Source organism: Dermochelys coriacea, chromosome 6 (genome assembly GCF_009764565.3).
Source record: "Dermochelys coriacea isolate rDerCor1 chromosome 6, rDerCor1.pri.v4, whole genome shotgun sequence".
In the NCBI taxonomy this organism is placed as follows: Eukaryota; Metazoa; Chordata; order Testudines; family Dermochelyidae; genus Dermochelys; species Dermochelys coriacea.
Genome location: NC_050073.1, coordinates 105,429,986 through 105,455,329, shown reverse-complemented (window position 1 = coordinate 105,455,329; position 25,344 = coordinate 105,429,986). Strand labels below are relative to the sequence as shown.

At 43.4% G+C, this 25,344-nt stretch overlaps 1 protein-coding gene and 1 long non-coding RNA gene across 3 annotated transcripts; one reads left to right on the top strand and one right to left on the bottom strand.

Annotated features, from left to right (window-relative positions):
* Nucleotides 1–522: 522 nt before the first annotated feature.
* On the bottom strand, nucleotides 523–3,926 carry LOC119857445. Its single transcript, XR_006282146.1, has 2 exons — nucleotides 2,483–3,926; nucleotides 523–2,396 (listed from the first exon to the last, which is right to left on the bottom strand). It is a non-coding gene; the product is annotated as an uncharacterized LOC119857445 (long non-coding RNA).
* Nucleotides 3,927–4,043: 117 nt separating this feature from the next.
* Nucleotides 4,044–17,535, top strand: SLC25A29 (solute carrier family 25 member 29). 2 transcript variants are annotated; one of them, XR_006282145.1, is made up of 5 exons: nucleotides 4,044–4,369; nucleotides 8,430–8,473; nucleotides 13,606–13,689; nucleotides 15,167–16,296; nucleotides 16,436–17,535. XR_006282145.1 is itself a non-coding variant. In XM_043516812.1 (5 exons), the coding sequence occupies exons 2-5, from the start codon at nucleotides 4,336–4,338 to the stop codon at nucleotides 15,908–15,910; spliced, it is 906 nt and encodes a 301-aa protein (XP_043372747.1). In that variant the 5' UTR covers nucleotides 4,067–4,148; nucleotides 4,233–4,335; the 3' UTR covers nucleotides 15,911–17,535. The 2 variants fall into 2 exon arrangements, 1 of the variants encoding a protein (XP_043372747.1); XM_043516812.1 differs by having other exon boundaries at nucleotides 4,067–4,148; nucleotides 4,233–4,369; nucleotides 15,167–17,535.
* Nucleotides 17,536–25,344: the final 7,809 nt, after the last annotated feature.

Here is a 25,344-nt window from a genome sequence, read left to right as displayed (position 1 = left end):
CCAACCCTACACCTTGTACCTGATGGATCCAACAAAAACATCTCTATCTATCATCCTGTCCTCCCATCCTTGTCTTTCTCGGGGTCGGAGTGTTCTTGTACTATCTCCCAGAGTTGTGTTTATGCCACATCTTTATGTTGGGGTTTACCTGTTGTGACATACCCCGGGGAACAACCTGGAACTGTGGGACCGCTGTGCTCCCTTAACTCTCCTCCCTGGGCTGTCCCTTACAATGTCATGCTAGTGAGAAGAAGCAACCCCTCCGGTGCTGTGATCTCTCAGCCAACAGCATGCAGAGACACACCCAGCTAATTGGCATTAATACTCTGTAAGCCACTGAGGAACTATACATAAGAGAGACATCAGCAAATACCACTAGCTCCAAGCCTTGCACCCCGAGAAATGTGCCATCTTACACTGCTCAAGACTTTCTTTTGAACAATGCAAGCTCATTAATTAGTTTGCCACTTCATCAAAGGATAGATTCCCCAAGCACTTTAGATAAACTCACTGGTAAGGATAAAACATTAAAATACGTTTATTAACTACAGAAAGATAGATTTTAAGTGATTATAAGTGTTAGAGGTCAAAGTTGGTTGCATAAGAAATAAAAATAAAATCACAGTCTAAATTTTAAACTTTATTAGACTAAGGGAGATTTGAATCAAAAATCTTTTCTCACCCCACTGGATGTTTCAAGTGGTAAGGGCTAAATTCTTTGCTCAGCCTGGAATCCCCTCAGTTCAAAGTCTTTTCTTCCAAACATTCTTGTTGCCTTCAGAGTAGGTGGGGGAGGAGAGAGGCCAAGGCTGATGTCACAGACTCCAATTGATATATCCCAATCCATGTGCATGGAAAGATGTTGTTTCAAATAAGTCAGGGATCACATGTTCTATGTCCCCTGTTGAGTCACTGGGTTAAGCAATCCCCATTGTCTATGTGCATCGGGAAGGTCCCACTGGGAGAATGGATTCTCCTTAATGAGCCATCAACAGATGGCCAGCTAGCTCTGTTGTAAATCTGTCTTGAGGGTGTTGGCTTTGTTGCCATCGAAAGGCCAGCTATGGGCGTCTCCCAGACTCAACATTTCAGTAACACACCTATAGCAGAACTTCATAATTTCAGATACAATGGTAACACATAATTCAACAGGATAGTAATGCTCAACAGATCATGACTAAGGCTAAGATTTAGTCACAGTTATTTTTAGTAAAAGTCACAGACAGTCACGGGAAATAAACAAAAATTCACGGAGCCCGTAACCTGTCTGTGACTTTACTAAAAATAACCGGGGGGGAGGGGCAGGATTAGGTAAGGGAGGGGAATGGAGTCCCATGGGGAGGGACTGACAAGCCGAGCCCCCTGCCATGGTCGGGGCAGGCACAGCCCTGGCTCCAGCAAGAGAGGCCACCCTGGGGCGGCCCTCCCTGGATCTGACCACAGCTGCGAGACAGGAGTGCACAGCCTCACTGCAGCCCCAGCCCTGGGGGGGGGGGGTGCACGGCCCTGGGCAGCCGTGAGGGGGTGCACAGCCCTTGGCGGAACGCGGCCACGGCTGCAGCCCCCGCCAAGCCCGCAGCCCCCACCAAGCCCGGGACCTTGGGGCTAGGGAGCACAGCCCCTGCTGCAGCCCTGCACTCCCCAAGCCCTGGACGCCACACAACTGGGGTGCACGGCCCCGGCGGAAGTCGCCGGGCAGGGGCTGCAGGGTCCTCCTGGTTCCAGCCTCAGTAGCAGTGCAGCGGCGTACAGTCCTGCCTCTGCCTCCGCCTCCTGAAGCCCTAGAAGTCACAGAGGTCCAGTAAAGTCATGGAATCTGTGATTGCCATGACTAAATTGCAGCCTTATTCATGACTTCTCAAATTATACCTCACAGGGCATATTTTGTACAAAACATACCATATCACAGTGGTGAATGTGGGGGTTCCAGGGTGCTATTTTGAGGTACAGAGTGTCACCTCTATATTAGCCTTCTGGAATCTATTTATATTAATATCCAGTACCTAGTACTTCTTAGGACTGCCTCTGTTTTTGCCACGCTAGCTGTGTTTTTGCCAAGATCATGTACCGGACAGTGAATTGTAAACAAGTATCTGCTTTATGACAGGGTCTTATTTTGGTACATAGCATGGTTCTTGCTGACTTTGGTTCAGGCATCAGGCCTTGCACCAGACCCGTGCTCCAGGTTCCCTTCCTTCTATTACACAAGATAGGAGACCTTTCCCCTTCTTTCAGTTCAAATCTACTACCCAACCAGTTCTGAGCTATGTATCTTTATGGTGACTCCTCAAGTGTCACTGGAAGAATTCTTATTCAAAGGAAACTTTCTGTAGCCATTCCCTCCCGTTCAAAAACAGATAGCAGAGAGCTCCTTCCCCTTTGGAGTTTCGGTACACCTGAAATTCCAGGTAAATAGCTTTATACAGATGAAACAGCAACTTGGCCATTCTTCCCCCTGTGCACCAACAAATGGGAACCTTACCTTCTAGAGCTTCAGAGCACAGGGAATACATCGATAGAGCAGGTTTCATGGGCAAAGGGTTCTTCGGTTAAATGAAAGAAAGATGATATATAACAAGTATTACATGTAAACAGCTGTATGTTTGTTATGAACAGCAGTCTGCAGGTCCAGTTGAAAATGAGAAATTCATACAGTTATACCAGGAATTGAGGATATTTACACCCTAGTATGTTACTAATGCCAGTAGACAACAATTGTATAGAAAACACTTTCCTTTTCAGTGATCACTACCAGATGGCTGTAGTGTACACAATAGTACCATCTTCTATCTGTCTTAGTACTTAAGTGCCCCACTTACCATGAAGAAAAGGAGTACTTGTGGCACCTTAGAGACTAACAAATTTATTTGAGCGTAAGCTTTCGTGAGCTACAGCTCACTTCATGGGATGCATGCAAGTACTCCTTTTCTTTTTAAGATAGCCAGCTATCAATTTGAAAAATCACAGGTTTGTCTGAAGCTGCAAGTACCACATGAACAGACCCCCAGCTGACTTCAGCAAGGCTCTTCTCTGGCCCCGCTTGCAAGATAAGAGTCCACATTTTGATGAAGAAGGAAACTGAATACCGTTAGCAGATTTTAAAAAAAGCTATGCCATCTTAACAGGATTCGGTCTTGTGCAAACGGCACTGTGCAGAACTCGAGAGAAATCCTCCTTCTCTGCCCAGAAAATATATATTGACTAGAACCCTAGGAATCTGAATAGGAAAAACTGTATAAAAGTGGAAGGAGCACCACCGAGGCAGTTCACAGCAGCATATTGCTAATACCGATATATACCACAGATGTCTGCATAGTGTTTTATAAAGACACACATATCACATCCTTCAGGGCCTAAGTCATGATAACAATCTGCCACTGATTCTCGGGAGCCATTAATTCTGCATGTAGGCCTGGTCTACACCATTTTTTGGTTAGGGGTGTGATTTTATACAAATCCAGTTAAATTGGTACAGCCCTCTAGCGTAGGCATGGTGAATGCGCTACTGGTATAACAGCATCCCTGCCAGGGGGCCGTACTGCTTTAGCTGTATCCGTTCCTAAACCAATACAGTCGCAAGAGATTTTTAGGAAGTGTGAACCTGTAGCAGCCCCTAGGTCGTCCGATACCCCCGCCCAGTTCGGGGCGATCGGCAGCAGACTGCGTAAGGCTTGAGAAGCGCGGCTTTGGCCGACTCAAGGGCAGGCGGGGTGAAGGTGGGGCAGCTGCTGCACTATTATAAGAACGACCAGCCTGGAAAAAGCCCTTTGTCAGCCCGCCCCCGCTGGCATCTTGCACGGCAGCGAGAGGCGCTGCCCCAAGGCTGAACGCCGGGCCCCAGCCCGGAGACGAGAGAGCACGAAGCACCCTCCAGCCTCTCGGCTTCTTTGTCTCCGCCACTTCCACCCTCCTCCCCCAGGCTTCAGCCACCCCCGAGGAGCCGCCAATCGGCGGCCGGGCGGAGGGGTGTTGTCTCGCCCGCTGCCGCTGATTGGAGGCTTCCCCTTCCCCATAAGGCTCTGTCTCCCCCCACTCCTCGCTGCCGCGGCGTCAGAAATAGAAAGGGCAAGAGCCGAGCCGGGCCGGGACGGAGGTTGCGCTGCGCAGGGCTGGAACGTGTCCGGGGGCCGGTCGCTGCTGCCATCGCTGCCCGGGGGAGTCCCTGATCTCGAGCCGCCGACCCCCCCCCCCCCCCCCGCATCCAGCCCCTGCAACCCCGAGGGACTCGGGAGGCCCCAGGAAGCCGCCGGAGCAGCCGCTGTGGTGCCCCGTGCAGCGAGGGGGGAGCGGCAGCAGCACGCAGCGGGCCTGCAGCAGGGGTCCGCGGAGAGCAGGATGGCGCTGGATTTCCTAGCGGGATGCGTTGGCGGTAAGAGAGGAGCGAGGCTCCCCCGGCGCTGGGGCTCCGCGCGAGGATTGCTGCAGTGATCCGGTTACATAAGCGGCTGCCAGCAGCGAGGGGCAGGAGCCGAGCCAGGGGCGCTGGGGCCTGATCCCTGGCGGGGGCGCACAGCGAAGGGACCACGCGCTGGGGCCGCGTGCCCGGTCCCGGGGCGCAGAGCAGTGGGTGGGTATGGGCGGGGGCCGCACAGGAGGCGGGGGTGGATCGGGCTCTTCCCGCGCCGGGCCGGCTGGGGAGAAGGATTCCAAGCGCTGGCGGGTCCTTCCCCCGCTCGGCAGGCTGCTGGCGTGGCAGCCTCTCTCTGCCAGCGCCGGGAGCTTCACGCCTCCGCTGGCTCCGCGCGCCCTGAATGGCTCCGGCTCTTTGTAGGGGCCGGGCTGGGCCCATTGTCTCTGCCCGCAGTGGCGGGCTGGAGCGTGCGCGGAGCTGGTGCAGGAGCAGGGGGTGAGTCAGCGCCCGGGAGTCAGGTTTCTTCGCGGAAACCCAAGTTCTGCTCCGTCCAGCGGCCGCCAAGATCAAAGGGGGGGGGGAAAGCTCGAACAAGGAGCCGCACCTCTGTCCCCTCCCCGCGAACTGAGCATCACGCTCTTCTCCACGGCTGCTCCCCAACCCGGTCACCACCTCTGGCGCACGTCCTAGGAGTCCCCTCACCTCCCTTCCCCCTAGAACAGCCACCACTCCCCCTTCCCTCCCAGCCCCCCCGCAACGTGCAAACCCCCGATGCTGAATCCGCAGGTGTTCCTTGCGCGCGATACGCGCCCCGGGTAGCTCTTCCACTGCCCGCCCACAGGTACAAAGCACACAAAGGGAACTCGTTCCTGCTACATCCCATTGATGGGAAACGTGCCTAGATGCGGCATTAGATGCTTCCTTAAGCTTAAGTACTTCCCCCTAGCGGAGGATGCAAGCGGGGGCGGGAAGGGCCTGCAAGGGGGTAGGGTATGGCAGGGTATGGCATCCGCTTGGCAGTCTGTACTTACGTTTCTTCCGCAGTTGTGCGCAGCCTCGAACATCTGTGTAGGGAGTTGCTTGCCTGCCTCTGGCTATAGCTGTGAACTCCAGAGAGCAAGAGATCGTATCTCTGCGAGAAAGAATAGAGGCTTTTTCCATGAACAAGTCAAGGACTAAGGATCAGTGGGCCATCTGTTTGAATAAAACAATGCAAGTGTAACCTTTAGCTTTCTCCCTTGGAAGAGATGTTTAATGGTTAGCTGACTGATGGCAGTAAAACCTTTACATAGACGTAGAGATGGGAGGGGAAAATACTGTTGGAATCCACTGCTCTGTAAATGAGGTGTATATAGTCATGCTGTAGGGGCTGTGCTAGATATTTAACACCATACCTCCTGTTTTCTACATCAGAATTTCATAGAGGATATAAATACTTAAGGTTAGAGTTGTACAAGGACTTAAATACCTAACCCACAACAAGGCTCCAGTCACAAAATGCCTGCTCAACTGCCCCCTAACCCTGTAACGGCCTACAATTACTCAGCCCCCAGGGTGGAGAAAAATCAATTATTAAAAAAAATTTGTTTTGGCATTTTATTTTATTGAATTTTTGATAAAAATTCTTTTGAGGAAAAAAATCTATGTAGAGAGAGTTTTAATTAAGATCCATTATAGCTCAAAGATGTGGAATGGGGATTATAAATTATAATTCTACGAGACAATATCTTCATGTAATGTTTAAGAATTTTTTTTTAAAATGAGTTCCAATAGTTCATGGATTAGGGACCTCCGACCTCAACCCTATTGTCCCTCTGCAAATTTGTGTACACAGAGTCAGTCCCTTACCTCTCTCTAAAAGTGCAAGGTTCAAAAAAGTTCAATGAATAGAAGATTGTTGGAGGCGGAATAGATTTGGACAAGGAAAAGAAGTCTGGAGATAAATGTGAGAAGGGAGGGGCAGGCAGTAGAAACAAAACTGAAACTAATTTGAGCAGAATACTCCAGAAGTCTTGAGGTCTTTCTGAGTGTAGCCCTCATTTGAGATCTACCATCCCATTCTCTCACTAGAAGGGAAAACCTATAATGGCAGCAGGGCGTAAAAGAGACCCAGTTTGGGTCTCCTCTATCTCTGAGTTGTGAAGAATATGTATAACTGACAAGAATGCACTTTTATGTAGAAATCCATGATTAAATTGAGTCTTCAGTTTGATTTAAATCAAATCCACCCTGAGTCAGCACCTAACTTTTTGCAGTAAAAGTTCTCTAGGTGCCTATTTTTTGCCTTTGTGTTTGCTTGCTGCAACAAGGCACCTGGACACCTAAGCCCCAGTGCAAAGCTATGATCAGCAGCAGATAGATGTTCCTATCCTAAATTGCCACTGGCCTAATCTGGTAAAGCATACCCAGGCCTTGTCTACCAGGTCAGGCCCCTATAAGGGAGCTTACACAAAACAGCAAGAGGTTTTTTTAGGCCAGTGGTTAGGTACTCACCTGGGCGGAGACCCCTAGGTCAACTTCCCCTTTACTTAGAGAAAGTATTTGAACAGGGATCTGCCCTCCTCTCAGGTGAATGCTCTAGTCAGTCTGATGTGGGGTTTCCTCCATCTCTTCTGGTGAAGCTGTTCCACTGTAGATAACTACTGAAAGAATCATTGGTGCTTGGGACTGGACTTTGAGGGTCTCGCATCCCAGGTTTTTCCAATAAGGCCACCAGGCTAGAGAGCCATATATTTTTCTCTCTCTCACCCACTGATTCTTTCATCCACAGTGGAATATCTTACCACAGGCGATATAGAGGGAGCCCCACATCAGACTATCCTGTAACCCAGTGGTAAGGATACTCACCTGAGGTGGCAGATCTCTTAATTTTTTTTTCCCCCTCAGATGGAGGGGGACTTGAACCAGGGGTCTCCCACATTCCAGGTGAGAACTTTCAGCCCAGTGGCTAAGGTAATGAGGGAAGTTCTCTCTTCTTGCTTATTACTAAAATGGCATAGGCACTTAACACCAAGAGAGGGCTTGCAGCTGAGAATCCCAAACAAAGGGAGGTGCCTTACTGCAGCCCACAGTTGGGCCCTTATCGCCAAGAAAGGGGCAGAGCTTATCACAGGGCACTCTGCTTCGGATTGGACTTTGGCTAGGTTAGGTGAAGAGCCACCTGGTATGCTGGCTTTTTGTGACTCCTATTCTTAGGCGCCTGTCTCTCCCCATTGATTGCATAGGAAGCCTAGGCGCCAAGCTCAAGCCTTGTGAATCCCAGTGACTTTCCAGGACCTGTGGGTTAGGCGTGGCAACACTCACTATCATCACGCCTGCTCTGCAGTGGCATTTGAGGCGTAGGCAAGCCCTTAATGTCTAATGGTAACTAGATGAGTAAGAGTAAAGCTATCAATCATTTTTAAAGAATTCTGTCGCTGAGTTGTTTCTGGGAAAGAAGTATTAAAAAAATACTTCCTTTATGTGCTTCAAAATAGTAGGCAAAGAACCTTAGGCCTAATCACACTGTAGTGAGATCTCTTCACTCCATTCAGTTAGGACTCAAGCAAATTCTATCAGGAGTACTGAGTTACGGCACTATTTTCCACCACACCTGGAAAGACTATTGTCAGCCTATTCTTACAAGAATGTTTGTCTCAGTTTTGCTCCGACCCAGTAAAGATCATATATACCTGACAGTCACTTCCACTTCTACATGGACATGCCTGTGGTACCACAATATTTGCCTGCTGGAGATGACTGACTTAGATTTTAAGGCCAGAAGGGATCATTAGATAAAATAACCAGACCTACTGAGTAACACACCACAGAATTTCACCCTTTCTTTAGTCCAGTGACTTGTTTGACTAAAGCATATTTTCCAGAAAGCTATCTAGTCTTCTCTTGATGTTGTCAAATTATGGATAATCCACTGCTTCCCCTGGTAACTTGTTCCATGTGTGGCCTGCCTGTAACAACTCTAGGTGTAACTTTAGGTGCACTTTATCTGCTCATTCTAGGGCTACTGTAGCATTGGATTGCTGTAAGGGGGGGAAAAAATACTAGCTCAACCATAAAACTGCCATTTATCTTGTTGCAGGTGCTGCTGGGGTGCTAGTAGGACATCCGTTTGACACTGTTAAGGTGGGTTGATTTTGAACAGGTTTAACTTCCGCACACTCCAGGCAGAAAATAGTGCAAAAGTATTTTTACAAGGGAAAAAAATACAAACACCGGCATTTCAGAAGCGTAAGCCTGTTGGTCCAAAACTTGAAACAATCCTTTTCAAGTAGTCTTCTAGACTTGCTGGAGTCCCAGAGCTTTAAAAGCAAATGAAAATCATTTCAATGTAAGATTAAAACCAGTAACAGGACAGAGTTTAAACTTAAGAATTTGGATCCAGGCTTGCTTCCCTGCAGCTGTTTATCACTGACATCTAAAACTGCCTGTACCCTCTCTTATAATTTAATCTTATTTTGTTATGGGCTGGAATTTTTTTTTAAAGGAAAAGCTTTCCTATTCACTCTGAAAGCATTCATTTGTTTGTTATATTGGCCAATAGTCATATCATTGGTGAACAAAAGCAATTAACTGCATGAAGCAGCAGTGTCACAATTTGACACACTGTTTTGGGCTTCTTTCTTTCTTCCTCTTCAAGGAATCCTTTTACCTTTCCTAGCCAGAATTGATTTTCCTTTGAGACACTAATGACTATCAGCTGTATGTATTGTATGCAGATAGGCTGAGACTTAGGATTCAAGTAGCTAGAGATAGAAGACCTATTAGATAAAAGGGTAGTATTTTCAGAATTGGTTATGTCTCTTGGAAAGTCAATGAGGCTTATCCCTGGTCTACACTTGGGGGGTGGGGGGGAGATTCAATTTCAGTTATGTGAATAGCGTAGCTGAAGTTGGCGTATCTTAGGTCAACTTACCTGGCCGTGAGGAGGGTGGCGAGTCGACCGCTGCCGCTCCCCCGTCGCCTCCACTTCCGCCTCTTGCGAGCTAGAGTACTGGAGTCAATGGGGAGCATGTTCGGGGATTGATTTATTGTGTCTAGACGAGACACAATAAATCGATCCCCGAAAGATCAGTCGCTATCCTCCAATCTGGCAGGTAGTGAAGACTTGCCCTTAGGCTCCTAAGTGTCTAAGTCACTTTTCAAAATGGGATATAGGCACTTTGATACCTTTACTGTGTCTGGTCACCTGTAAAGGCAGAATATAGTCTCCCAATAGAAGACGTACCCAATACTAAATTAACATACTGTAGTTGATAACTTTCTCCTCTACAGAGCATGTCATCTAACATTTTAAGTTCAGGACAAAGCTGGATATCTAAATGCAATAAATAAGGGAAATATCTGACTGCTATTAAGGGTGTGCATCACCCTATTACATATTTTAGCCACATGGTTATTGAAAAGCTCTCGTATTACTGGGCATTAAGTTCCTATAAATCCAATGCAAGCCGTTCTGATATAAAGTTAAATACTTCAGGATATGTTAACCTTCACTATTAAAGAGATTCAGCTGAATTTCACTAAACACATTCTCATTGATTGTATTACTTGGATTTGCAACTATTTTTAGAGTTGGTGCAGAGGAAAAGTACTACAGTCCCACGCCTACAAAGATTTAATCGCATGCTTAAATTTATGGCTTGTCTAGTTTAATTGACAAAAGTGGAACTACTAAAATACATGCTTAACTTCAGGTTTTGGGAGATGCTTAAGTCAGTGGAACTACTGAGAGGATATAAAAATTAAGCAAGTGCTTATGTCTGAAGGATTGATGCTCTAGTGTTGAATATTGTAACTTTTTTAAATTAAGCATTATTTAATGCACAGTGAGAGCTGGATTGGCCAAAGACTAACTGGTATGACAGTTCAATGGAGTATTGTCAATTTCTGTAATTGTTTTAATAGTTGTTGCTTTATTAAATCCAGGGTAACTTATTTTCTTAGTGGTAGAAGGAAATAGCCTTCCCTACCTTTTCCATGCTGGAGAATAAAATACTAACCAGTATTTGTATAATCAGCCAGTGTAAACACTAGTAAAGTGTGGGGGAAAACTAAGAATTTGTAACCAGTCTTTTAAAAAGAGAGAACAGTTTAAATGCTGTCTCTTGTGTGCTCTGCTAAAATGAGAATTAGATGACTAATTGGATTGCCTTTATTTATTTATTTTTAACTATTCTAAAGTGTTGTTGATACAGTAGTTTCAAAATGAGGAAGCTGCATCAGTGGAGCCAGAATTCTGCTTCCTTAACTTTTAAGCCTTTTTGCCAGTGATCATGCTTCATGAGGGCAAAAACATGGGGGAGAGGGAAGGTGGGATGGGGGAGAAGGGGATGGTGGAAACACGTAGAATAAAGAATTAATTTCTAAAATCATGCTAAAACAAATCAAACTGATTTGAGTCTAATCTCAAAAGTGGCAAACTCCCTTTCCCTGGTTTGTTGATGTAATATGTAAAATTGCTTTGTTGCTTTTAACTGCCTTTACTTTCTGAGCTAGGGGCTGTCTTCATTAACAGCAAAAGTGTTACTTTGTTGTAGATGACAGATAAGCCTCATCACTGGAGAGTTACCTAGTAAGTATAGACCAGGTGAACACTTCTGTTTCTCTCAGTCTTAATTTATTCCAAAATGTATGATTAGTTCAAACAGACAACCTTATATAGTTTTCCCTCCCCCTTTTAGTTTTAAACTGTTGTGTCCCATTACTAGTGTTCTGAATTGGAGGGAGTGGGGTATGAGAATCCCTTTTTAATGGGAACATTTAAGTCTATAGGGTGGTGGTGGTTTGTTTTCTTTTTGTTTTGTTTTTTTTTCCTGAAACTCTTTCTGGTGTGCATTTCTCACCATGTGCTTAAGGTTGTGCACAAAGTGGCTGTGAAACTGGATCTTGGGCACACTTTCAATTGGAGGGCGTATGTTTAGTTTAGACATATCTAAAATGCACCAAACTTGTACATACTAAATATTTGAGGGGTTTTTTTGTTGTTTGTTTTGCTGCTCATTCTTTGATATCTTAAAACAAACTTTCAGTAACTTGAAATTGTGAAGTGAAGTTACTTTTGGGTCAGCCTGTTTAAATCACCATGAACTGTCAGGGACGAGGAGGAGGAGAAGAGTTTATCAGCAGATTAATGATATAGTATAATTTTGTAATAAACCCCACCTCTGCCAGACTCTTTTTAAGACAAATAATATAGCATAAAAGCAACAAACTTTATTTTCTGCTCAAAATATTAAAATGTGGCAGTGAGCCATTGATAAATGCAGTTTATCAAGCATTTACCTCCACTATGCCAATTAACACCTCTGCCCTGACTAGTTCCGACATTAACAATTGAAGTGTCTTCAAAAGGCTGCCATTTAAAAAACGAACAAAATCCCTCTCTTCACCTCTAGATTTTGTGTTGTTTTTAGGCCCAATTATACTAGCCTAAGGTTTGAGAGGTAGTATTCAGTCCTGTCCAGTGATTGGTTCAAGGTCCAATATTTCATAATTAGGGCTAGAAACTGAAGCTTTATACCAAGGGTTCCAACTTGGATACAGAGCACACTTTTGGTAGCTTTTATCTGCAAACACTTGCATACAAAGTTATTGGGCAATGAAAGGTCTTAAACTTAAGTTATTTTCTTTACTTCCAAGGCCTGTATAGTTGGGACTCATTGTAAACAAGGCAGCTTCCCTGGAGTGAGTTGTCCTGCCATAAGGCAGGCTAAAAATGGTATTCTTGTGCTTGGATAGTTCAAACCATCTTTTTTTTTTTTTTTAAAGTGACCCTAGACATTTAGTTTGCATATTACATGGTCTAGTATTTACTTTGAGGAAAATACTAATATTTAACATTGAAAGTAAATTTTACTGTCTCTTTAAAAGTGAAAACTAAATATGAAACTTGAACAAAAAACTAACAAGGCCAAAATCCTTTCCTGACCCATGCATTGCCTTCACTATCATAGATATTCTGCTGTTGCTGTATGCATGGGTCTTGACACCATTGACATCAGTGGGAACTTTAAGCAGATAGGGAGAACAGTTATTGGGGTCAAGAATCCATCATGCAAATTGGAGAACTACGGTATCTAGAATTAAAACTTCTTTTAAAAAGCATGTTTTGCTTTGAAATTGCAGCATATTGGATAGCTTATAAGTATCCCCTCCCCAAAATGCTCACAACCCTGCACTCTGATAAACAAAGACAAAGTTCTAGCTTTATCATTCTAGCCAGAATCAATGTTAGTTACTGGAATATGGCTTTTTACATGTGTGTATTTGAGTTTAAAAATGTTTTTAAAGTGCAGGAGACAAATTAAGGCTGGGGTGGGGGGACAAATTTAAGCCTTAAAGGAGTGGCCTATAAATGCATGAGAATATGGGGCCTTCCTCTCTCACCCTACCCCATCTCACTCCACACACAGTTATGGTGGCATCTTTCTGACCAAAAATATACTAAGGGTAAAGTGCATGTTACAAAAGGAGTGTATATACAAATCAGAGTAAATAAAGATCACTTAGAGCACTGTAGCTTAGAAATATGCTTTATGAAGCTTATTGAAATATTAAATTAGCATTCTGCCTTTATGGGGGGGAAAAAAAAGAGAAAAAAGAAAAGCAGGCCCAGGATTTAAAGAGTCTTGTGATTATTTTTGGGGGGGAGGGTGTCCAATTTGACACCTTAGCAGTTCCTGATTTTTCAGAAAGTGCTGAGCACCTGTGAGAAAAATCAGACCTCCTTAAGGAGTCTTAAGTTGGGCATTCACAAACACTGGCTGTTTTTTGAAAACCTTGATCCAGACATTCTAAAATTGTTCATTTGAGGACTGTTAGTATATCACTGGCCAGATTTCATGCCTAGTTTGTAGATCAGTTATAAAAATTCTCCATTACATCCCAAAGCGTTGATAAATCATAACATCTAGATTAAGAAAGCATTGTTGTTGTTTTTTTAGCGTTGGTTAAACCTAAAGCCACTTTTCACTGTACTGCACTTTCAAATTGGCTAAATATTTCCCATTTTTTTTTTATAAAAAGGACTTAGTTTAATGCTTCCCCCCAGGTTTTATCATCATCTCAAAGGCAATCAACTCTGAACATCTCTTTAAAATGATTTTACATTGCCATTATGGCATTCTGGTATCTTTACTGTGTGATTTGTGTAGACATTACTATAATATACCTTCATATATAGGTACCAAGCACTAGTGTAACACTTACATCGATATTGCCATACAAATAATTTCTTCTTACTAAACTTCTTGTAGGTGCGTCTTCAAGTACAAAGTGTAGAGAAACCTCTCTACCGTGGGACCTACCATTGCTTTCAGTCTATCATAAAGCATGAATCAGTAAGTAGCTAACCGCTGTTTTTACAAGGATAAATAATGTATTTAATGTGATTAGAAAAACTCTGAAATGGTAGTGTTTTACATTGACCTTAATTGAGCTCCAGATGAAATGTGAGTTTTGCATCAGGACAGGTTTATCTCTGGATCTTCTGAACAGTTAAGAATTTGCACCAAAACTTTTCAAACCTGGTTGTCAAAGCACTGGCATGGTTTGTAATCTAGATGTCAAATGCATAAACAAGATCCAGTGGTTGGAAATTGAAGTCAACAAAGTTAACGCTTTGGAAATAAAATACCATTTTAAAAAAGGAAATTAACAATTGAACCTGTTAAATCCCTGTGGAGGGTTCATCACTTGAAGCAGTGGTCCCCAAACTGTAAGGCATGGCCCCTTAGGGGGGGCATGGAGGAACTTTTCAGGGAGGCATGTTGTGGTCTCTGGGCCAGTCCCCACAGTATGATGGGGAGGGAGCACTGCAGCTCTGATCTGTCTCCAGATGTAGCTCATCTGCTGAGTCAGCTGCATTAATGGAGTGGGTGCAGACAGAGCCCATTATTGCTAAGGGGGGGAGCGTGACAGGAAACATTTGGGCACGACTGACTCAGTCTTTAAACAAGACTGGATGTCTTTCTGAAAGATGCTCTAATTCAACAGCAAGTTATTGGGCTGGTTACAAAAATAGCAGAGTGAAATCTGTGGTATGTATAATACAGGAAATCAGATGAGATTATCATAATTGTACTTGCGACCATTAAGTAGTTACGAGAACTTTAAACATTTAACTGACCATGTTCTTGTACTGAAAGATGCTTTTTGGAGTTCTAGCTGTTGATCAAATTCTGCTTAATGCAGACAGACAATGTTGTACTTTGTAGGGAATATCTCTGTCTGCCACCAGCCACCTTGTTGAGAAGTTAGAGCAGGGGTGAGCAAACTTTTTTTGCCCCGAGAGCCACATCGGGGTGTGAAACTGTATGGAGGGCCAGGTAGGGAAAGCTGTGCCTCCCCAAACAGCCTGGCCCCCGCCCCCTCAAAACCCTCGACCCATCCAACCCCCTCTGCTCCCTGTCCCCTGACTGCCCTGCTCCCTATCCCCTGACAGGCCCCCTGGAACCCCACCCCCATCCAACCCCCCCAAACCTCCACCCCATCCAACTGCCCCCTGTCCCCTAACTGCCCCCCAGCTCCTTATCCAACCCCCCGCCCCCTTACCATGCAGCTCACAGCAGCAGGAGCTTGCAACCCCAGTGGAGCCAGCCATGCTGCCTACACAGTGGCATAACTGCAGGGGAGGAGGGACAGCAGGGGAGGGGCTGGGAGCTAGCCTCCCTGGCCAGGAGCTCAAGGGCCCACAAGCTGTAGTTTGCCCACCTCTGAGTTAGAGCAACAGTTGTACAAGAGCTGAAGAGAAGCTTATTTTCTTAGAAAATCTTTAACGCTATTCTTAAACAGCATTTTGTTTAATTTATTTCCTAGGCGTTTGGACTTTATAAAGGTATTGGGTCACCAATGATGGGACTTACCTTCATTAACGCACTTGTGTTTGGCGTTCAGGGAAACACTATTCGTGCTCTCGGAAAAGACACTCCTCTAAACCAGTTTCTTGCAGGTTCGGCAGCAGGAGCCATTCAGTGTGTGATCTGCTGCCCTATGGAGTTAGCTAAGACAAGAATGCAACTTCAGGGAACAGGTGAATACAATCTAAAGTCAAAGAATTACAAGAATTCTCTAGATTGCTTGCTTAAAATCTACCAAAAGGAAGGTTTGAGAGGCATCAACAGGGGCATGGTGTCCACATTCCTAAGAGAGACCCCAAGCTTTGGCTTTTACTTCCTGACATACGACTCTTTGACCAGATACCTAGGCTGTGAAGTGGAGGACAGTTACATCATCCCCAAATTGCTGTTGGCTGGAGGCATGTCAGGAATTGTATCCTGGCTGTCTACCTATCCTGTGGATGTGATCAAGTCCCGGCTTCAGGCAGATGGAGTCAGAGGAGTTGTTCAATACAATGGAATTCTGGACTGCGTTAGAAAGAGTTACCATGAGGAAGGTTGGAAGGTGTTTACAAGAGGTCTTACTTCTACACTTCTCCGAGCTTTCCCTGTCAATGCAGCTACTTTTGCCACTGTCACGGTGTTTCTTATGTATATGAGGTCAGAAGAGAATCTACGTGAATGTGAGGCAGGTCCAGCAATCCAGCAGCCTTCAAGCTTGTGAATTCATTGTTCATTGATTTAACACGTCTGTTACATGTTTATTCTCTGGAGTTAATTTTACGGGGCTTATTTTTGTAAACATTTTATCTATAGAAATTGTGTAAATTTTTATCTGTATAAAGGCTGTTACTTAGAATTTCATCTCATCAGTTCTATAAGCAGTTTATTGCCTGGATTAACATATTTTGATTATAAAAGGCCATGTAGGGATCTGACTTTAGAAACATACTGTATGGACACAGCTGCTATATCGCTACGTATGGTCCGGAGAATCTTGTAGTACCAGAAACCAAGTTTTCCAATCATGTTTTGAATGACCAAGTGGATCATATTTGAATACAAGAGCATTTTTTGTATTTGACAGGGACACCTGTAGCCTTCATAGAAGTCATGGTTTTACTATGCTGGAGATGTTACAGAGATAACGCTTAAATGTTTAAGACATGGAGTAGCCTTCAGCTAGCCATGTTTTTTTTTTTTTTTTTTCCCTTGGCTTTTGTAAATTTCAGTGTAGTTATTTAAGTAGCCAGCCTAGTTTATTAACACTTGATCTGTTCCATAACTTCTCTCACTTCCTTCTTCTATACACACATGTATTTCTTTTTTTTTGTACTTAAAAGGAGCATTTGAATCCCACCTACATTTGTTTGTTTAAATTGCAGAGTTAAGGAGACTCAAGGCAAGTGAGCTTGATGGCATGATTTGCTTTTACCTTCAACTTTATTCATTTTTGTGTGTGCATGGAATGTGTTAACTAGCTTTAGTGCAAGCAACTTTTGCTCTTCTGGAGAGGTTTATGTAATTACATGCCACTGCTGGCTGTTCTCAGAACAGGCAATATGGCAGTCAGTGATGTGTAATACAAAGTTTATTCTTTGTTACTGTTCAAATTGTTACATATATTAAACTGTTGGGTCATCACTTGTATAGTCGTATGTTTTTTAAATATATAGTGGTGAAAATACACAGCGGCATAGAGGTGGAGGTTCCATACCACACCGTGGAGTGATGGATAGGGGTATTATGCTGAAATGCCTAAAAGGGGATTAGGGTTTGATGGTATTAAGTTCTTATACTACACTGTCCTGATTTACTCTGTGTGTTTGGTTACAGCACATTGGAATAAAGTCATACTGACAAAAGGTTCTCCAGAACCCTTTTAACATTCACCAAGTGTTATATTTATAGCAGTATGCCCAAAAGGGAATTACTTTAATGGCTTTAAACAAAACTAGTCATTTTGGATAATAACTACGATTGCTTGGCACAAACAGATGGAGGGAAGCATGTTAAAAGCATCACGCTTGCTCAGTGGATGTTGAACATGTTACACTTCTACTTGGGATAGGTGCAATATGTGTTTATATTTTTTAAGAAACTTTCAGTTTATAGCATTTTGTACTGTAACAAAATTTGCTGGAGAAACCTGTAAAACTTGTATGTCTCTTTATACCTTGGAGGTATGTTGGATGTTTTGGTGCCTACTTGCACTGAGATTCAAACTGAATGTGAAACATGTCTGCTAAGCTGTATATGCATAATTCAGAGCAAAGACAATTTACACCTTTGTACAGTATTCTATATTTACTGTAATATAAACTTGGGGAATAAAGTTTAAAATTTTGACATCAGTCCTCTGATCTTTTTATAAATAGAAGTGAATCTGTATTACTTCTGTATTTAAACACACCTTTGACATGTCTAATGTACCTAGCTTCCAAAAGGAGTAAAAGATGTCGTGGTTTTTTTTTTTTTTTTTTTTTTTTTTTTTTTTTTGCCTGAAGGAAGCTATTTTCCACACATGCTACTGATAGCCCATTGCCATAGCTTTTGCTGTTTTCAGCATGTGTAAAAGCTGAGCTAAACTGATCTCTTTAAAACAGCAACATTTTAAGGTGTGTTTCAAGCTGTTTACTAACAATACTTCAGGGCCAGAAGAGTAGGGTGACTAGACAGCCTGATATTAAAGGCTTTATCTTAGATCCAGCTACACCATCTCTCCTTCCCCCTCCCCCCATTTTTTTCACTCTTCTGTAGGGTGACTAGTTGGCAAGGGTGACTAGTTACAGTTCTTCCTTACACAACAAAGTTAAGTTCTGATTGTGCAATCGGTGTTGATGCATGAGCCAGAAATAAGTTTGATTTCCAGATTCATGTGCAAATGTGCAGGGCTAGTCATGTTTGTTGGGGGGGTGGGGGGGGGAAGCTTTTCTAGTAAAGTGAAGCAAACTCATGGAAGAAACAGACTTCAGTCACTTTCAGAAGTATAATTGTATTTTAAAGGGATATATACAGTTAGAACATGCTGTAAGTGTTGGGAGGAATCCCACTAACTTGTATAATTAAAATGCCTCAGCACAGCTTCTTTACATTCCAGCTAAAGGAAAAATAGATCTGGTTACAGGCTAAAAACCTTGACTCACTACAGGCTGCACTTCATGGAAATGAAAAAGGCATGATGCAGGATAAGAAATCCTCTTGAGATGAGCAGGCTTCTGATGCATGTTATCTGACCTATAAAAGGAACATGATTTACTAATTCCTACCAGCAATGGAGTGATCTCCATGGCTGTTCCCTTTTTTTATATTTAGTGATGCTTGGCAAAGGGAGGCTCATGTTTGGCTTGGCACAGTTCATCTGTAGTTAGCTCTTTTCCCCAACCACATGGAAGACTAACTGTTCCTTTTCATTACTAACCAGTTTGACCAGAATTGCTCCTCCTTTCCCTTTACTGCTCTAGGAACCAGCCATCATCTTTCAGCTATTGCCCAGGCTGCTATATTGCTTTAGTTATCACAGCAGTAGCAGGGAGGAGGGTTGAAGGGACAGCATACCACTCTGCTCAAACCACACACTTGCAAAGCCCTCTAGGAATAAAAACTAAAATAGAACTCAAAAAAAAAGTTAATACTGCTACTACTGTGGTGGTGAAGGCAGCCATCTTGCTCCAATGAAACCAGTTGCCAATACATCTTGAATGCCAATTAATTGATAGACAAAGCAAGTGAAGTAATACCATTTATTGTGCCAATTTCAGTTGGTGAGAGAGTGCTGCTTTCAAACTTACAGCTTTTCTTCAGGAAGTTCAAAAGCTTGTTCAATACCAGCTGGATGAGGTAATATCTTTGATCTCTAATATCCTAGCACCATCAGGGCTACAACAAAGGTAGCTATTTGACAAACATTGGTGCTATTAAAGCAAGTTAGGCAACAGCTTTTAAGTCCTCTCAGGGAGATTCAGGGTGTTTGTCACAAATGATTTCATTTTCCTGTTGGGTGTTCAAATACCAAGCAGTAAATCAGGATTATTAGACAATTGGGCACACATCTCTCCTATAGCAGCTGGATGAAGGCATACAGTAGAGATGGAGACATGAACCAGCAGTTAACAGCAAGCCCATTCAAGGTGTACATCAGAATATAGGTCATTGCTCTAATTGTTTGAAAGAAACCCAAAGAGCTCTTGGAATTGTGTATAATTTAATCCTAAGAGCTGAACACTGTCCCTAGTTCTCTCTCCTATTTTTATTAGCTTTCCCTTGCAACCTACTATAACAAAATGGGTGAGAGAGAGGACAGAGAAATTCCATTTAAAATAAGTTAGTATTTGCTTTAGGGGCCAAAATTACCACCTACCTTTTTATATAGAGTTTCAGCTGTAGATATCAAAGTGCTTTACAGAGGAGATAACATTAGCACCTCACTGACCCTCTTTTTAGAGAAAAAAGGGAACAATTTAAGCACTGGTTTAGGGTACAAAACTGAATTAAAAGGAAACCCTATGCTCATATTCCATGGGAATGCAACTGTTGGAATTATTTCCTTTCTTTCACCCATTTAACACAAGGCAGATACACATTCTTAACTAAGCAAGACCCAATAGTGGACATCAACTCCCATTTTTACTTATTTAGCAAAATACAGTGGCACATTTGTCTTATGACTTATGGTTGGGATGCTTCTTATTTAAAGGGAGTAAGAATGTCAGATCCTTATCGCTTGCAAAGGCAGCTTAGAAAATACTGCCCCAACACTCATGTACTCATCCACCTCCTCTAACAAATTTCTACTTCAAAAGTTTCTTTATCCCAGTAAAATCTCTCAAATTGGGTTTAGAGAATATACTGCTGTGTAGATTGGTAGCCTTAGATGAAAGCTGCTCTAACAGACATTCTTCCTTACCCCAAGCCTATAGGTAAATAATTATCCCTGTTTTACAGTGGGAAGGGGAGAAGCAGAGCCCATTTCACTTGTGTCAAGGTCCCACTGCAGTCAAACAGAGGTAGAAATAAAACCTAGGACTCAATTCCCAGTCCTCTCCTCCAACCCAGACAGCTGCAGCGGCACAGGAGCTAGCAAACAGAGCTCTAAACAGGGGAGTTTGAGTGGGAGTTCTGTTGGAGGAGAAGGTAGTTGTACTTGGTTTTGTATTTTTAGTATTTGTGTGTGTGTGTGTAGGGGTTTTGTGCTGGGAGAGCAGCTGAGCCCTGCCTAGGGGGTGGGGCTTCTGACTAGGGGCCCTATAAAGGTAGCCAGCCAGTCCTGCAGCAGCACAGGAGCTAGCAAACAGAGCTCTAAACAGGGGAGTTTGTATTGTGGTGCTTGTTTGGGGTTTGCTTTTGCTGGGGGGTTGTGGTCTTTTTGGTGTGGCTTGTGTTTCCCAGATTAACAGGATTTAGGTGGGAAGGAGATGACAGATACAGAGGCAGCTGTGGGAGTGACTCCTGTAGTGAAAGACACATTGAGGATGACTGGATGTGGAAGCTGTGGTATGTACATGATCCTGGAGGGGGGAAACCGGTAAGAGTTTTTTCTGCATGAAATGCCATCTGATAAAGCTGATGGAGGAAGAGATCCGAGGTTTGGAGATGCAGGTGGAAAGTCTGGTTGAGTTTAGGAAGGGGTTTGAGCAAATGATGGAGCAAAGATATGAGGTATCTGAAGGGAAAAGCTCAGACTCACAGATGGAAGCAGGGCTGGGGAATTTTGAGGAGAGACTGGATGAGGAAAGTGGTCAGTGGAAACATGTGACTCAAAGAACCAGGCAGAGAAAAAGACGGGCTAGTGAAGGAGAAATAGAGCTTAGGAACAGGTTTGCAGAGTTGGAAAATGAAGGGGCTCAGCAGGTACTTGTTGAAGGCGGAAGGGTAAGGAAGAAGACAAGAGAGGCTAGTCCTATAGAAAAAGGGGAAGAGTCAAGGGAGACTACACCAAATATGAGCCCCAGGAGGATACAGGATGGGTTGAAGAAGATTGTAAGGGAAAATAGGAATGGAAAGAACTTGCAGCCAGAGGGAACAGGGGAGACACTGGAGAATAGCACTGTCACCAGGAAAAGGCAGGTCTATGTGATCGGGGACTCTTTATTGAGAAGAATAGACAGGCCTGTAACTAGAGCTGATCCTGAGAATAGAAGGGTGTGCTGTCTTCCGGGTGCTAAGATACGGGATGTAGACCTGAGGTTGAAAAGGATCCTAAAGGAAGCGGGAAAGAATCCCCTAATTATCCTTCATGTGGGAACAAATGATACGGCTAGATTCTCGCTGGAAAGTATTAAGGGAGACTATGCTAGGCTGGGGAAGACGCTTAAGGAAATTGAGACTCAGGTGATCTTTAGCGGGATCCTTCCTGTTCCTAGAGAAGGGCAACAAAGGTCTGACAAGATTTTGACTGTCAACAGATGGCTTAGGCAGTGGTGCTGTAAGGAGGGCTTTGGGATGTATGGCCACTGGGAGGCATTCACGGACAGAGGTAAGTTCTCTCGGGATGGACTTCATCTGAGTAGGGAAGGAAATAGACTTCTAGGATCGAGGCTGGCACAACTGATAAAGAGAGCTTTAAACTAGGAATTGGGGGGAGATGGATGGGAGATGTCCAGAAAATCTCCACGCCAGATTTTAGCATTGAGAGGGAAGAAGATGAAGTAAGAATGGATACAGCCGTGAGTAGGAGAAAGTATATAAGGAGTGAGGGCGGTGTGGATACTAGTCTAATAGGTTATACTGGATGTAGAATGACTGTGCCTAATAGGGTACAAAATGTGAGCGAGGCCAAACAGCAAAAATTAAGATGTTTGTACACCAATGCAAGGAGTCTAGGTAACAAAATGGAGGAACTAGAGCTACTGGTGCAGGAAGTGAAACCAGATATTATAGGGATAACAGAAACATGGTGGAATAGTAGTCATGACTGGACTACAGGTATTGAAGGGTATGTGCTCTTTAGGAAAGACAGAAACAAAGGTAAAGGGGGTGGAGTAGCATTGTATATCAATGATGAGGTAGAATGTAAAGAAATAAGAAGCGATGCAATAGATAAGACAGAGTCTGTCTGGGCAAAAATTACATTGGGGTAGAAAACTAGTAAAGCCTCTCCTACGATAGTGCTTGGGGTGTGCTATAGACCTCCGGGATCTAATTTGGATATGGATAAAGCGCTTTTTAATGTCTTTAATAAAGTAAATACTAATGGAAACTGCATGATCATGGGAGACTTTAACTTCCCAGGTTTCAGAGTAGCAGCCGTGTTAGTCTGTATTCGCAAAAAGAAAAGGAGTACTTGTGGCACCTTAGAGACTAACAAACTTATTAGAGCATAAGCTTTCGTGAGCGACAGCTCACTTCATCGGATGCATTTGGTGGAAAAAAATCTCTCCTCTGTTTTTTCCACCAAATGCATCCAATGAAGTGAGCTGTCGCTCACGAAAGCTTATGCTCTAATAAATTTGTTAGTCTCTAAGGTGCCACAAGTACTCCTTTTCTTTTAACTTCCCAGATATAGACTGGAGGACCAGTGCTAGTAATAATAATAGGGCTCAGATTTTCCTAGATGCGATAGCTGATGGATTCCTTCATCAAGTAGTTGCTGAACCGACTAGAGGGGATGCCATTTTAGATTTAATTTTGGTGAGTAGCGAGGACCTCATAGAAGAAATGGTTGTAGGGGACAATCTTGGCTCAAGTGATCATGAGCTAATTCAGTTCAAACTAAATGGAAGGATTAACAAAAATAAATCTGCAACTAGGGTTTTTGATTTCAAAAGGGCTGACTTTCAAAAATTAAGGAAATTAGTTAGGGAAGTGGATTGGACTGAAGAACTTATGGATCTAAAGGTAGAGGAGGCCTGGGATTACTTTAAATCAAAACTGCAGAAGCTATCAGAAGCCTGTAGCCCAAGAAAGGGGAAAAAATTCATAGGAAGGAGTTGTAGACCAAGCTGGATGAGCAAGCATCTTAGAGAGGTGATTAAGAAGAAGCAGAAAGCATACAGGGAGTGGAAGATGGGCGGGATCAGCAAGGAAAGCTACCTAATTGAGGTCAGAACATGTAGGGATCAAGTGAGACAGGCTAAAAGTCGAGTAGAGTTGGACCTTGCAAAGGGCATTAAAACCAATAGTAAAAGGTTCTATAGCCATATAAATAAGAAGAAAACTAAAAAGGAAGAAGTGCGGCCGCTTAACACTGAGGATGGAGTGGAGGTTAAAGATAATCTAGGCATGGCCCAATATCTAAACAAATACTTTGCCTCAGTCTTTAATAAGGCTAAAGAGGATCTTGGGGATAATGGTAGCATGACAAATGGGAAGGAGGATATAGAGGTAGATATTACCATATCAGAGGTAGAAGCGAAACTGAAACAGCTTAATGGGACTAAATCGGGGGGCCCAGATAATCTTCATCCAAGAATATTAAAGGAATTGGCACCTGAAATTGCAAGCCCATTAGCAAAAATTTTTAATGAATCTGTAAACTCAGGAATAGTACCAAATGATTGGAGAATTGCTAATATAGTTCCTATTTTTAAGGAAGGAAAAAAAAAGTGATCCAGGTAACTACAGGCCAGTTAGTTTGACATCTGTAGTATGCAAGGTCCTGGAAAAAATTTTGAAGGAGAAATTAGTTAAGGACATTGAAGTCAATGGTAAATGGGACAAAATACAACACAGTTTTACAAAAGGTAGATCGTGCCAAACCAACCTAATCTCCTTTTTTGAAAAAGTAACAGATTTTTTAGATAAAGGAAATGCAGTGGATCTAATTTACCTAGATTTCAGTAAGGCATTTGATATCGTGCCACATGGGGAATTATTAGTTAAATTGGAGAAGATGGGGATCAATATGAACATCAAAAGGTGGATAAGGAATTGGTTAAAGGGGAGACTGCAACGGGTCCTACTGAAAGGCGAACTGTCAGGTTGGAGGGAGGTTACCAGTGGAGTTCCTCAGGGATCGGTTTTGGGACCAATCTTTTTATTACTAACCTTGGCACAAAAAGTGGGAGTGTGCTAATAAAGTTTGCAGATGATACAAAGCTGGGAGGTATTGCCAATTCGGAGAAGGATCGGGATATTATACAGGAGGATCTGGATTACCTTGTAAACTGGAGTAATAGTAATAGGATGAAATTTAATAGCGAGAAGTGTAAGGTTATGCATTTAGGGATTAATAACAAAAATTTTAGCTATAAGTTGGGGACGCATCAATTAGAAGTAACGGAAGAGGAGAAGGACCTTGGAGTATTGGTTGATCATAGGATGACTATGAGCTGCCAATGTGATATGGCTGTGAAAAAAGCTAATGCGGTTTTGGGATGCATCAGGAGAGGCATTTCCAGTAGGGATAAGGAGGTTTTAGTACCGTTATACAAGACACTGGTGAGACCTCACCTAGAATACTGTGTGCAGTTCTGGCCTCCCATGTTTAAAAAGGATGAATTCAAACTGGAGCAGGTACAGAGAAGGGCTACCAGGATGATCCGAGGAATGGAAAACTTGTCTTATGAAAGGAGACTTAAGGAGCTTGGCTTGTTTAGCCTAACTAAAAGAAGGTTGAGGGGAGATATGATTGCTCTCTATAAATATATCAGAGGGATAAATACAGGAGAGGGAGAGGAATTATTTAAGCTCAGCACCAATGTGGACACAAGAACAAATGGGTATAAACTGGCCACCAGGAAGTTTAGACTTGAAATCAGACGAAGGTTTTTAACCATCAGAGGAATGAAGTTTTGGAATAGCCTTCCAAGGGAAGCAGTGGGGGCAAAAGATCTATCTGGCTTCAAGATTAAACTTGATAAGTTTATGGAGGAGATGGTCTGATGGGATAATGGGATTTTGGTAAGTAATTGATCTTTAAATATTCAGGGTAAATAGGCCAAATCCCCTGAGATGGGATATTAGATGGATGGGATCTGAGTTACTATAGAAAATTCTTTCCTGGGTATCTGGCTGGTGAATCTTGCCCATATGCTCAGGGTTTAGCTGATTGCCATATTTGGGGTCGGGAAGGAATTTTCCTCCAGGGCAGATTGGAGAGGCCCTGGAGGTTTTTCGCCTTCCTCTGTAGCATGGGGCATGGTTGACTTGAGGGAGGCTTCTCTGCTCCTTGAAGTCTTTGAACCATGATTTAAGGACTTCAATAGCTCGGACATGGGT